Source organism: Cetorhinus maximus, chromosome 10 (genome assembly GCF_964194155.1).
Source record: "Cetorhinus maximus chromosome 10, sCetMax3.hap1.1, whole genome shotgun sequence".
In the NCBI taxonomy this organism is placed as follows: domain Eukaryota; kingdom Metazoa; phylum Chordata; class Chondrichthyes; order Lamniformes; family Cetorhinidae; genus Cetorhinus; species Cetorhinus maximus.
The window spans coordinates 2,471,880-2,487,199 of NC_135888.1; the positions used below are offsets into that span (position 1 = coordinate 2,471,880).

Sequence of the window (15,320 nt, forward strand, 5' to 3'; positions counted from 1 at the left end):
CCTGAAGGCTTAAGTTAATGCCCTGGCCCTTGGAGTATTTGGTGTAGGAGGGACTTTTAAGTCCAAGCTTGAGAATGGCCTTCCCACCCCACAGCCAATTGAGGCCTTTAAGTGGGCAATTAATGTTCAATTAATGTTTTGCAACTTCACTCCTGGAAGACCTTGCTCTAACTTTTAGGCTATACCCCCACCACCATACTCATCACCCCTCCCACCCCACCCCAAGACTCCCCAGGGGAAATAGCTTCTCTCTATTTATTCTCTCTGTTGCATTTAATATCTTGAAACCCTTGATCAAATTACCCTTTAGCCTCCTAAATTCCAGGGAACACGATACTAACTTGTCTAGTCTCTCCTCATAATTTAACTATTGGAGCTCAAATATTATTATAGTAAATCTATGCTGCACTTCCTCCTGAGGCGTGGCGCCCTGTCTACTCACAGTGTTCCAGGTTTGATCCAGCCAGGACTTTGTATAGCTTTAACATAACTTCTAACCCCTTGTATTCTAGTTCTCTAGATATAGAGGTCAGCATTCCATTGGCCATTTTGATTATTTTCTGTGCCTGTTCATGATATTTTAATGATCTATGTACATGGACCCCCAAGACTCTTTAGACCTTAACTGTTCTTAGCTTTTCACTAATTTAGAAAGTACTCTGTTCTATCATTTTTAGGTCCAAAGTGGATGGCCTCACACTTGCTTATATTGTATCCATTTACCACAGTTTTGCCCATTCTCTTAACCTGTTAATATCTCTTTGTAGTTTTAGATTCCATCTACACTGCTTACAATGCCACCCACCTTCATGTCATTGGCAAACTTGAAACTCTTTCGAGTTATCAACAGTCACAGATCGCAACTCTTTCGAGTACAATCACAGTTCTTGGTTTCCGGGAGTGGGACATGAACCCACAACCCTCTGATTCAAAGGCGAGGGTGCTATGAACTGAGCCACAGCTGACACCTCTTGGCAAACTTGAATATGTAGCTGTTTAGCTCATCAATTAAGGCATTAATACATTTGTGAATAATTGCGACCGCAACACAGATCCTTGTGGGACACCACGAGCCACATTCTGCCAATTACAGAATTAGAATGCCTGCCCATTATCCTCACTCTTTCTCCTGCCAGTCATGCAATTTCCTAACCAGATCCGTAATTTGACTTCAATTCCATGAGCTTCAACTTTAGCTAACCGTCTCTCACATGGGACTTTATCAAATACCTTCTGGAAGTCCATATAAATATCATCCATAGACATTCCTTGAACACTACTTTTGTCACCTCTTCAAAAAATTCATTCCGGTTTGTCAGACGTGACCCAACCTTTACAAATTCATGCTGGCTCTCTCTGATCAGCCTGAACATTTTCAAGGTGTTCAGTCATCCTATCCTGAATTGTAAACCCTAGCAATTTCCTGACAACAGATATTATATTAACTGGTCCGAGAATTCACTGATTTTCCCCTCCCCCCTTTCTTAAATAGCAGAGTGATTATAGGAGGGGGTGAGAGTTAGGATGGTGCCACTGTGTCACTATTCAGTTAAACGCAAATCCTTCTGCTCATAAATTTAGGTCAGTAACTTCCAGGATGTTGTACTGGCTAACAATTCCTTAATGCAATCATGAGATACACAACGTAAGTCAGCTAACATCAACTCTGACACCAAAAGTGATTTAAAACAAAAGTAAAATTTTAAATTTGCCATTTCACACTAATCTGTAATATAATTTATGCTGTTCTTTAAAGCACAATCATTATTGTTTTATTTAAGACCACATTAATAACTATTGCATGAAAGGTGAAATTTTATAAATGGCCTGGCCCCATATGCAGTGTATGAATTGTTATTCATGCTTAAAAAATGCAACAAATATTATAAGTATGGGCATAATATTGGAATGATCCCACTCAATCTGCAAGTATTGGCATGGATGTGAACTGAGTACCTGACTTGGCAGTAGTGCTACATACATACATACATCTTAAGATGTAGATCATTATACCTCAAACCTGCTCATGTTATTCGGTTCACTGTTGCTCAGTGTGTTGTTTTCTATCACTTGTTTCCTGTCATGTGTGATCTATATATACCTGACATGTTTACACTTACTATTGCTCCACTTTAATGTATTCAATCTTTGTAGGGATTTTTTAAAAAACATTTTTTAGCCATTATTAGTTTTTTCAATTTATGTGGAATGTAAATGTAAGTAAAAACATGTTTCATTGGAGTGTAATGTAAAGTGATCAGGGTTGGAAAATTCCATTTGTCAGCTAGCCTGAGTTCAGTTACCTTCCATTCCTAGATGAACTAAGAATTGGGGCAGACTCCAGTGCAATGAGTTCATCCTTCCAATTCTCTGTTGTCTGGTTCTGAGCTTGGCCACGTTTGATCCATCTGGCCCATGGCAGCTTTTCCAGGATCTAGATCTTCCTTTATTCCCAGAGCATATTTTGTTCCCCTTAGGATCTGATTTTTCCAGTCCAGTTCATATTGTTGGTAAGCGGAAAGTTGACTTACGTCACAATTCAGAAAGATCTTCCAAAGTGACAAATATTGAAAATGAAAATTTCAGCTCAGAGGGAATTACACATCTCCAGATTCCATGAGTAATTTTCATCACCTTAATATTATTGGCTTTCATGGTGAAAGTGATGGAACACAGGCAAGCAATGGCAGCCAAGATGCAGGGAGGAGTTAGAGTGTAAGACGCTTGTTGATATCATTGTATCTGTTTTCCATATGTCTGACAATAATTGCCATCTCTCTGGTGTAGGAATAATTTTTACCTAGAATTATAGGAGTAGACTGTTTAACATTGAGGTATTGGTATGTTGGGGAATTTAAAACCAAAATTCTTATCCTAAATGCTATTTTCTGGTTTCCAAATCTGACATCCAACTATGGATTTGAAGTGATATTTTTTAGATTCACAGATCTGAATTTTGGACTCATTCTTTGGTGGTGCAATCAATTTTTATTAGTATCAGGGATTTTAAAAAAAATCAAGCTGTGGATGAACTTACCCTGAACGCTCAGATGCTGTCTAAAGCTTACCCTGGTTGGAGCTTGTAGTGTTGCAGGGGATAAAAAAGGAATATACCTGAACTAGAGTAGCTTGAACTCAGAAGTGGCTGTGAGGCTCCCTAGAACTCAGTGAGCACATCCGGTAAGAAAGGTGCACTTTGGAGATCAAAGTTACCCTGTTGAATCCAAGGCCTGTATTAAGTTAGCTGAGCTCCACTGGGGTAGGGGTGCTCCAGTTGGCATCAGCGCCCATGGGTTCTTCTCCACTTCTCTGCATCAACACAATGCCATGACCTCCACCAGGGGTAGGGCAAGGAGGCTGGTCCTGAATTCATCCCAGCCGGAATGGGGATTGAACCCTGTGCCTATGGCACCATTCTGATCCACACTGGCTGTTCAGCCAACACCCAGACCACCTTCCCCCCCCTCCCCCCCACCACCCCACCGACCCCAGGAGAAAGTTGCCGTGGCAACATGCACACTTTTATATGCATGTTGTAGTCTGGAGCTATGAAGAGTGGTGGTAGAGGCTCCAGTTTTCTTTTCACCACATGCCTGACCAGGACTCTCTCCCTCTCTTACCATCTGCAATTAACATATGTTGGAAGGATTTACAGGTTAATACTCAATCTGCTTGGCCATGTTATGTCTGCATTTTCCTTGGGTGGGATTGGACCCAGAACTTCTGAGGCAGGGACACTACCCATTGTGCCACAAGACCACCTACCCGTGGGTTGGGGAGAGGTAGATCAGCTCCTGCTCCTGTTTGTTTTCCAGTGACTTTGTCTAGAAAGTGTATTAATATGGATAACCACCTTCAAGCTGGCCAGCTCCCACTGACTGTGACTTCTACACAGACTTCTAAAAGATTGCTGAGCTTTAAATGTGAAAATTCAGGTTCGAAGATACTGTCAAGGTCTGATGGCCACTATAGCTTTCTCACTGGGCTGAAGAGAGCCAAGATCTGTCAGGAAAATGAAGAGGCCCAAATAGATTTTTAAAATTTTCTTTAATGGGGCCAGGAGGAACAGGATGGTTTATCCAGGCCCAGCAAAGGGCACCTATGTGACAAACTTCTCCACCTCCTTTCTGTCCCACAAAGCCCACCCAGATACCCCTTCCCCTCACCATGGACATACAAACTTCCTGAGGCCAGCAGCTACTTCCTGTCAACTTCCAGCTGACCAGGAACTGGACTGGTGCCATGTTAACAAGGCCTGGGAGTTAAAATAGCCCAGGCCTGACATTTGCAGCAGTGGCTGGCAGCCTTCCATCTCATGATGATAGTATGCACCATGGTGGTAAGCATGTCTGTTAAGCATCGCCTGATGTGGCTCAAGAGAAGCACCACCCTGGCTCAGCAGCCTGTGCCGCATTTGCTGCAGAGGAAGGCAATGGGCTGAGAAGGTGCAGGCTTTGCTGACCTCTGTTTTCTCTGGGCCCTCTTCTCAGCCAGCTGGGTTTCCCGCTTCTGCTCACCCCTTCCAGCGCTCCTCCAAACAGTCAGCCTCCAGAGGTCACCCCGTCAGTGACTGTCTCCCAGACGTCAGTGTCGATATCCGCCATCTTCATATCTCACTTGCAGGTGTCCTTGCAGCACAGCTATGCATGCCCAGGAGGTCATGATCCAGTAGGCACTTCACCGTACAGAAGGTCTCTGGGTATGTGGCTGTCTGATGAATGTGGCTGAGTTAGTGCAGACACTGTTGGCTTAGCAATGAGTAAAATTCGCACAATCTGGGACCTCTGACTTGGTGACCTTGTCCTGCCAAGAGATGTCAGCGTATTTGCAGCAGCAGCTTGATTTCTAACTCTCCTCTGCATCCACCTATATCCGGAGTTAAAAACTGGGATCACAAAAAGGATGCATGCGCTGAACTGCAGGGGTCAACCTGGATACTCTCATCTTACTATCTGTCCATCTGAGGATCAGGATTGTACTTCACATCGATTTACATTACAATTCCCCTCTGTTCTAGTTGGCAGGCATGGAATGATAGAACCACACAGAACAGGCGGAGGTCTTCAGTCCATTGAGTCTGCACTGATCCTCCTCATTATGAATACATCCTTATTAATTGTTTTGAACATGCATAAAGTTGTATTTATATTTGCACTTGAAAACTAGTTATATTTATGTAACTTAATGGAGAATTTTTAGTTTTTTTTTAAATTTGTGAGAACTTTGTAGTTGTGTGTAGTTGAAAAGCTCCCTGATCATTGGGCACAACTGAAGCTTTTATCATGGGGCATCATGATGGATTGTATCTGTTGCTGTTTGTAGGTCTGGTTTCAAAACTGCAGAGCACGGCACAAAAAGCATACTCCACAGCATGCAGTAGGTCAGCCAGGTCCCCCTCGGTCACGCCTTCCTCCATCCCTACCAGAGGACATTCATTACCAAGCTTTCAGTCACCATGAGCGGACCAGAATGGTGGCTCTCCATGGTTATGTGGAAAGTAAGTAGACGTGTGTTGCAATCTGTTCTCCTTGAGTTTGCATAATATTCTACAGAATACAATATTCTAAAGACCTCCTTATTCAGTTATGTGCAATCCCTTAAACTATATGTGCTTTGCAAACAAGTACAGTATTTATCACATGAAACAATTAAATGGACCTGTATTCTACTAAATTGAGCACCTTAAGCACTGTGTTCAGTTTTGGTTAATATCGACCCTGATGCCAGCGCAGGAAGGAGTCACAAACCTGATACCTGACATTGGAGAGTATAGCTATGAGGAAAGGTGCAAAACTGTGACTCTTCATTCTTGAACGGCAATGGTTGAGAGGGAGCCTTTAAGCGCATATAGAATATTAATTGGCATTGAAAGTTAAACCTGGAGCACTACTTCACAGTAGGTTAAAGCTGATGAAAATGATGTCAGGAAGAAGTTATTCACATAGTGATCATCATTTGAAATAGAAATCACGTTTGGAGAATGAATATGAGGGAATTCAATTCCAATGACCTACTCCTCCTCCTATTTTCTATGTTTCTATTCAGCAAGGTCCAGTTGGATGGTGTGATGAGGGAGAGCTCTTGATGCATTTTTCCAAGATGTGTGAACTAAGATGGGCCCACTGGCATTCATCATGTGTAGTAGTGATGTGAATTGCCACAGAACATTATCTGTGCAATTTGATTGAATCTTATTAATTTATGCACCAACTACCTATAATGATGTCACTGAAGTTAACATTATGATGTCACACCAGTATGTGCTAAACAAAAGGTGATTTCCCCAGGCTATTTTGAACCAGTTTGTACCCAACTGATGCTGTTAATTGGAAGCACTCCTACTCATAATTATTAGTTGGCTCTGGTTTACAACTGATAGAATAAATTCCATAGACTGCCCGGCAATTGAAGCAGATTACCCCAGACTTGTAATCGTGATCTTTAGAATCTCATTTGCACAGATCTGGGAAGAAATTGTCCTGGATCCTTCCTTATCTTGAGACAATTTGAACCAAGAGACTAATGTGTGATTAATGCTTCTCGCCTTGAAAAATTGGCTTTTTTGTCTCTTAGAATACAAGCACATTGAGTTTCATTACCTCTGTTAAGTAACAAAGGAGTTTCACACACAAGCTTTGATCCAGATTTTCAGTTTATTGTCTAGCAGATTCAGGGTGAAGAAGGATGGGAATCATGGTGATTATCTACTTTACCAGTTCACAGATATTTGCCTTCACTTTTGTAAGTTTTTTCCTGAGTGATGGTAGGCATTGAATACTTCCTCCCACGTCTTGATTGACATATGCAAATACTGGGTAACTTTAGATGCTATTGGGCATATGGCTCTCATGGCTGAATTTCTATATTAACTAAACTTTCTTGCCCCCCCCCCCTCCAAATCCTTTTACTTCCTTTTTTCCCCAAAATTTTTCAGTCTGGAATATACTCATCAACTGAGCATCCACAGTCCTCCGGGATAGAGAATTTCAAAGATTCACAGCCCTCCAAATGAAGAAAAAATTCTCCTCATCTCAGATTTAAATGGATGGCCCCTCATCCTTAGATTATAATCCCTAGTTCTAAACTCCAGCTAGGGGAAATGGCCTCTCAGCATCTACTCTGTCAAGTCCTCTAAGAATTTTATAAATTTCAGTGTTATCACTTCTCATTCTTTTCAACTCCAGAGAATATAGGCCCATTCTACTCAACCTCTCCTCACAGAACAGCCCCTCTCATCCCCGGAATCAATTTAGTGAATCTTGTGTCCTCCTTAAGAAAAGTAGATCCTTCCTTAGGCAAGGTGATCAAACTGCACACAGTGTTCCGGATGTGGACTCACCAAATCCCTGGATAATTACAGCAAGACCCCCTTGCTCATGTCATCCAACCCCCTTGCAATAAAGACTAACATACCGTTTTTCTTCCTAATTACTTCCTATACCTGCATGTTAACTTTGTGAATCCTCTGAATACCAACATGAATTTGTGTCTCATCTTTTAAAACCATTAACTGTGAATATCTTTTTGGTACCAAGAACCATGCGATTCTTCCTACAATGTTAATGTGCCCATGTACTTATGAAACAAATTACTGTTATATTCAAATTTATTGGTATATTAGCTCTCCTTCTATTTTTAGGTCATCCATTTTCAGTGTTGACAACACAGCCCATTCCACACCAAGCTTTGGCTCTGCCACAGTTGCCAATCAGCCGTTGATCCCTCTGCCAGAAAAGGTCTTTGAAGAACAGATGTCATTTATGGATCGTGTGACAAGCAAAACTTAAATTCATAAACCCCGCTTGTGGACATTCTCAGTAATGTATTAAGATGCTAGGACCTGCCTACATGCTTTTCACATGGCTTGGTTTTCAAATTGTACTGAATCCAGTTCATTATATAAGGAAACAAGAACAGAAAATGCTGGAAATACTCAGCAGGCAGCCACTTTGGAGAGAACAGACGAGTTAACTGTTCAGGTGTGCACCCTTTGCCAGACCTAATTTCCAGCATCTGCAGTATTTCCCTCTTAATTCATTACCTAAAGAACATGCTCACTTAATCCGAAGGCTGGACCTTTTTGGTTCTTGTCAGGATAAGGACCGACCTCAGTGATAAAACAATGTTTTTCCCATTTTGTTTCTAGTAACAGTATTAAGGTTTTTCTATACCAGAGTTTGGTAAAGCAGCTGCTGCATCAAATCACCTCTAGCATTGTATCAGTAATAATTGGCCTGAGGTGAGAAGGCTCTGAACTTTGTTTAGCTTCTTTGACTTGGTCTATTTTTTTTATTGACAATGCAGCATGAAGGAGTGTTATGCATTGTGACTCATGCCTCCCAATACTGCAACAACTGGTCACCTTTAAAAATTCTGGTCTAGTATCACACATGTAGACTCAATGTGGATGGTTTACTTGTAGTGCATTTGTTGAATTGGTACTTTTTGGTTCCCACAATCTCACGGCGCAATGATAGCTTCCTTCTGCCCAGCAACAGAGTCATGGACTCTACTCCACATTGGAAAAATACATAACTCCATCACTCTTGTCATGGCCTTCTTTTCAAAACCACTTGCTAATGAAAACATTCCCGCCTAATTTCTGTTATTCCACCACTTGCACATCAGACAGTTCACACGAACACTGAATTTACTCACTGCCCTAAGAATGCATCATCTCACAGCAACAGTCATGCTTCACATTGAATACCCTACACAATAACGCAATTTTGTTGACTTAATTTTTCAGGCATAATTTAACTAAGCTGTTAAAATGTATGACTGTGTTTTAAACAAGATATATATATATATATATATATATATATATATAAAATGGGACTTGCTGGTTCACAGAAATATAAACCAACAGAGAAATCAGGCCCTCAACACTCATTCTTCCTTTGGGCTCATGAATTACACACTAATGGCTCTAAGTGGTTTATGGTGGTTTAATTTTAGTAAACTACAAACTTCAGCATATTACCCATTAAATTCTAGTTACAACCAATAATGTTCAGTTCAGCTCAATTGAAACAGTTATTTAAAATTTGAAATAAGGAACTCATCAAAACTAATCTTCCTTATCTATCCTACTGCATTTGGACATGGCTGAGTGATTGTGTCACAGATCAGCCATGCTAAAGCCACTGGCTGTAACTTGTTGTATAATATTTTGTTTATGTGGCATGAATTAATGATGTCTCAGCAGAAAAGGAAGCCTAAATTAACTGTTTCCATTTGTTCAAGTAACGATGAAAGGCATAAGATGTAGAAAGTCCCATGTGAGAAGTGTAAAGCTATAGGGTGAGTCAGACTGGGTTGTCTGTAGTGTATATAGAGTTGTTGCCTCAGTGGCACCATGCGAGCAATAGGAACACTTGGTGGGGCTGTCCTCCTGGTTTAGTTAGTAAATGCACCTCCCTTTGATGCTAGAATAAACAGACCAAAGGCCTCTAGGTTTGATTCCTAATCTGCACTGTTTGGTGATCTTAGCCAGAGTAGCGATAGGACCGCAGCAATTTTCTTCAGCTGATCTGAGCTAGGGAGGGTGCAAATCTGCAAAGGATCCTGCTCCAGATTGCTACCTTGTGGGCTGCGCTGGCCAAGTGTGCATATGTGGAAAGGAAACTCGCAATGTCAGCTTACCTGCACTGGGCATTCTTTCTAGAGTCACACAACAAAAATGGTCACACGGGTGAGCTTCTGTCACTTATGGGGACCATACCCCATTAAGAGTTGAGGCTTTCATGAGTGGAAGAAAGAAATAGGAATATAAATTGGTAGAAAACTGAAGCACTTATAGAGTTAATATGATTTTTCTCGAATGGGGGAAACAAATTAATATTGTTTGCCAGCTCTCCATGAGGCGTGTGGACCTATGTTAACATGGAAAGTGCATGAGAAATGGCCAGAGGCCACAACAGAATATCTGCTGCAAATTTTAGTTAAAGTAAACAATTCTTATCCAGTTTATTAATATTCTGCTGTTCCATTCACCTGAGAAATCAATCCTATTTGTTTTTAAATGCAGCTCGCTGTGCTAACATGGTCACTAATATAGCCATAGTTTGCCAGATCTTGGGACCTGCAGGCTAGTGACATAAAACAAGAGTGACAGAAATAAACTAATGAATTAAAAGATGTGATTTACATTTTTTAAAAATGCTAAAAGCTTATTTTATACCTCACCAAAAAGGGGGAATCATTCTGTTTTTTTTTTAATTCATTCATAGGATGTGGGCATTGCTGGCTTGGCCAACATTTATTACCCATCCCTAGTTGCCCTTGAGAAGGTGGTGGTGAGCTGTCTTCTTGAACCGCTGCAGCCCCTGTAGTGTAGGTAACACCCGCACTAAGGTATGTACGTACACAAATTGGGTTTGATTGGCTTTGGTGTAACTGCTGCAGTGTAGAAAAGCAGAGTCTCACTCTAGCAATGTTTCAAAGTATGGCCTATCGTCTTTCTTTTCAGTGGATTACTTGTGCTGAAATCGGCAGCTTGAATGCCTAAGGAATACATCATAACCTCAAATTACGCCATTTACTCTTTTTACAAACCTTTACAGTAGGCCAATAGGTTGAAATGGGAGACAACTGTCAGTTTAAGTTTCAAGGATCATATATTGTTATATTTGCCAAGTTTTCAGATTACGGACTTGTGTCACCCTCAACAAAAATCAAACTGCCTCATTCCTGGACTTTTTAAAATAGGCTAGAGTTTTGCTGGCACACTAGCATAACATCTATCTATTGTTTATCTGAGCAGTATCAGAGCCATTGTGAGCATATATACAGTAGAAGAGATGCTTTACTGTTCTTCACTGGGATAACGGTTGTGTGGCTGGCTGGGAAAATGGCTCACATATCCATTTTTAGCCCCAAAGGTTCTGTTTTATCTAATGTACTTGGATCTGTAGGTCATCCTGTGTTTTAACTGGTAGCCGTGACTAAGAGGATGCGGAGTTGCTGTCATGTCTGGCTGACTGAAGTGGTGAGGAAATAATAAGAGCTATGGAATTAGCTAAATACTTCATCAGCATTTTACACATTTTACCATAAAGGAAATGAAGTTGTGTAGATCTCATTGTTTATAGCACAATGGATTTAGAAGCAATTCCAGCAAGCAATGCATTAGCAATTGCACAGAATTAACCACAGAACATTGGATGAATCATCATACCTCATACAGACAGGTTTTACTGTTCATTCTGTATCTAATGAAAATGTAAAGGTTTACAGGAACCATCCAGGCCAGAGCAAAGAAGCACAATGACCACGTTATTTTGTTTTGGTGAAAAAAGAAATTGTTTACTTCTTTCCAAGCGTACTGTCTTTGTATGTACGACTTTGTAACCTGTAAAAGGAGGTTTCACTCTAGTTCATGGATTATGCTGAAACATAAACTCATGTCTTGTCATATGTGTTCTTGTACATAGATGTTTAAAGCGTTTTTAATCCAAATGTAAATTGTTTGTTTTAGCATGTGATGATTCAACATGTCTTGGCTTACAACAATTACCATTACAAAAATGGATGCTACTTTTAAAATGTCAAGACACTGTTAATCAAGTATTTATTGTAAAATATAAACTTCCGTAAGCACTTTTAAAATTTTCAGTTTTTGTAACATTTAGACTTTTACTGTGCATTGTTAATGTATTATGTGTGATTAAATGCAATAAAAGTGCTGCCACTTTGATGAATTCAAGCCTCTACTAATCTCATTTTATTTTTCTTCCCAAAATTCCATTTGCATCACACACCCTTTTAATTTGAGAAGATAGACCTCCATCCATTTCGCTGAATAAATGGAGATGTAGAAGGATGGTCCGGGCACAGGCCAACTGTTTCTCTGCTTTTCCCTTCACACTTGTAGAAAAGTGTCTAACCTGCGCTCAGAACCTCCCTGCTACGCATGAGGTGGGGAAAACTCACCATGTGGAGAAACATAATAAACCCACATATTATTAATGACAGCTAGACACTAAATTGGATTCCCTTTGGTCATGCCACGACCACTGCCATCTAGAAGGACAAGGGCAGCAGATAGATGGGAACACCACCACCTGGAAGTTCCTCTCCAAGCCACACACTATCCTGACTTGGAAATATATCGCCGTTCCTTCACTGTCGCTGGGTTAAAATCCTGGAACTCCCTCCCTAACAGCACTGTGGGTGTACCTACACCACATGGACTGTAACGGTTCAAGAAGGCAGCTCACCGCCATCTTCTTGAGGGCAATTAGGGATTGGCAATAAATGCTGGCCCAGCCAGTGAGGCCCACATCCTGTAAATGAATTTTTAAAAAATCAGTTTAGTTGAGTAATTGTGAATTATTTCACCCTGCCCCTCACCCTGTTAACTCCAAACACCAAGAGAAACAAATGGTTAATGCTGATGACGTCAGCAAGGCAACTAACTTGTAGAGCTCCTCAAGTCTGATGGTATTGAGTAACTATGCTGAGTATTGAGTAACTATACAGGCACAATAGCACAATCTCAGTTTGTGACTATGGGTATATAAGTTAACAGGATCAAGCATAGGCTATGTATGCTTTTTATACATTAAAACACAGAACTGCTTGCTGGAAGAGTAGTTTCGTGAAATGTTGGTGTTTTCAGTGCCATGGAGTCCAATTCAGTCACATTGCAGCACAGATTTCATAACTCCAGTAAAGGGTATTGTGCACTTGTAGTGGTTGACAGCTTACACGTGCCACAGGGTCTGGAGGAGCCTGAAGAAAGACACCTTTTCTGTTTGTTATATAAAGCATACCCATGTTCCAAAAACTGAATAAAGAGTGTGCAATTCATTTAACCACAAACATTGTGGCACACTATATACATACAAGAGGAGCAAAGTGTCTGACTGGATTATAAACTAGATTTCTTCAGTGTGATCAGTATAACATTGATGCATGAACAATGCCACCATAAATCATTACATTAATATTAGCAACAATATTGAACTTCCAAGAACCAATTAAACAAACATTTCAGCTAACTAGGGAGAGAATCCCAGATGTCCACTGTCTTTTGTATGAAAAAGTGTTTCCTGACTGCTCTCCTAAATGGCTTGGCTCTAATCTTAAAATTGTTCCGATTCCACCCCCAGCGCCCCTGCCCATCAGCAGAAATAGCCTATATGTATCTACTCCATCATATCCTTTCATAATTCTAAATATTTTAATTAAATCACCCCTCAAACTTTTAGACTCAAAGGAGTACAAGCCAAGTTTTTGCAACCTATACTCTTTAAGCCTTTAAGCCATGGTGTCATTCTGGTGAAATCACCTGCCATTAATCCCTTCTTCTTGAGGTGCAGTTCCCTAAATTGAACGCAGTGCCCCAAATGAGGCCTGACCCTGGCTCTGTGTAACTGATGTGTCACTGTCTTCACCTAATATTCCAATCCCCTTTAGATAAAAGGCCAACATTCCATTTGCCTTTTTGATTACTTTTTATACCTTTGAGTAATTTATATGCCTGGAGACCCAAATCCCTTTGCTCTTCCACAGCTCTTCATCATTAAGAAAGTATTCTGATCTATCATTCTTGGATCCAAAGTGGATGGCCCCTCACAATTCCCTACACAGAACTCCATCTGCCACACTTTTTCCCATTCATTAATCTGTCTTTGGGGGGGAGAATTTTCGGCTTGGCGAGCAGGGGTGGGGCCCACTCGCTGAGGCATAAAATGATGTGGGGTGACTTCGGACGTGCATCCCGACGTCACCGCGCGTCATTTAGATTTTCAGTTCGGCAGACGCGCAGCTGAGTCAGCTGTGCACCCACCAAACTGTCAAAGGCCTGTTAAGGCCATTAATTAACTAATTAATTCTATTGAGAAACCCGCCCGTCCAACCTTAAGGTTGGGGGGCGGGTGAAGAGCCCAGGCGGCCTTCGTATCTTTCATGGAACCTCATCCACGGGCAGGATGAGGTTTCATGAAGTGTTTATAAATTAAATAAAGTTTTTCATTAAAGTTCATTGACATGTCCCAGCTCATGTGACACTGTCACCTCTGTGCCTCAGGGAGATTTCTGCGCTCTTTCACACACATGCACACCCCCGACTCAGAGGACCACCCCCCCTGCCCTCACGGGAGCCTTAATTGGCCCGCCCACGTAAAATGGCGGTGCGTACCCGATTGGGTCCGTGCCCACCTGCCCCTGCACAACCGCCCCCCCTCCCCTCCCCCCCCCCCAATAGGGGGAAAATTCTTTCCTAGGTATCAGCCCTGGCTCAGTTTCGAGCTCTTCCATCTCTGTGTCAGGCTATGGGCTCAAGTCCCACTGCTGAGACTTAAGCACAAAAATCTAGGGTTGACCCATTGTCAATGTGCTAACTTCAATGAGACAATAGGCACCATCTGCTCTCTTAGGTGGACATAGACTATCCAATGGCACGCTGTGGAGGCCAGGTCATTGAGTGTATTTAAGACGGAGATAGATAGGTTCTTGATTGGTAAGGGGATCAAAGGTTACGGGGAGAAGGCGGGAGAATGGGGTTGAGAAAGTTATCAGCCATGATTGAATGGCGGAGCAGACTCAATGGGCCGATTGGCCTAATTTCTGCTCCTATGTCTTATGGTCTTATGGTCTTATGTCAAAAAAGAGCCAGAGGAGTTCTTCCTGATGTCCTGGCAAATATTTATCCCTCAATCAACCTCACTAAAACTTAGGGTGGAATTGTCCCAGATTTGCCCCGTGCGGAGGTGGGTGGGTGGGAAAAAGGACATTTTACCCACCAGCTGCAATGGCAGCTTTTCGTGCCATATCATCCCATTCCTGGCACATCCCGCCTCACTAATTATTCATTCCCGGGAAACATGCTGAGTCGTTGGTGGGGTGGCCTCTGATTTGCCCACCCTGCCATCACCTCAGGCCTTCAGTAATCCGGATGCCATATTTAAAGGGCATCCCTGCTCAGAGCCACCACTCTTCACGGAATAGGAAGCTGCTGGGAACTGATGACTACCAAATGGAGGAAATATGCTGCCCCCAAATTTAGTGATGCCTCCCTCGAGCGCCTACTGGATGCAGTAGAGGCCATGAAGTCCTCTGCCCCCAGGTCTGGGTGAAGACCAGCAAGCAAGGTCACCAATCCAGCATGGGAGATGGTGGCAGCGGTGGTCCAATGCCCTGCAAAAGAGGACAGCCACCCAGCCAGGAAGAGGGTGGATGCCCTCATCCATCCCACTAGGGTAAGTCACTATTCCCATCACTCTCAACTCACACTCACAAACCCATCACACATCCACAGGGATCTCACACGTCAAGGGACAACACCACTAACTCTCACACACACCCTCACATCT

At 41.9% G+C, this 15,320-nt stretch overlaps 1 protein-coding gene and 1 long non-coding RNA gene across 4 annotated transcripts in view; one reads left to right on the forward strand and one right to left on the reverse strand.

Annotated features, from left to right (window-relative positions):
* Positions 1-11,696, forward strand: part of lhx6a (LIM homeobox 6a) — a 51,876-nt gene extending 40,180 nt beyond the window's left edge. The window contains exons 8-9 of one of the 3 annotated variants that reach the window (XM_078549815.1): positions 5,323-5,497; positions 7,622-11,696. In XM_078549815.1, the coding sequence (XP_078405941.1) occupies positions 5,323-5,497; positions 7,622-7,719 (273 nt within the window). In that variant the 3' untranslated portion in view covers positions 7,720-11,696. Of the gene's footprint in view, positions 1-2,477; positions 2,585-5,322; positions 5,498-7,621 lie in introns of those variants that run through there. The other 2 variants (XM_078549816.1, XM_078549817.1) reach the window with 2 other exon arrangements.
* Positions 1-15,320, reverse strand: part of LOC144685408 (uncharacterized) — a 1,061,419-nt gene that overhangs the window by 161,611 nt on the left and 884,488 nt on the right. The window lies entirely within an intron of this gene.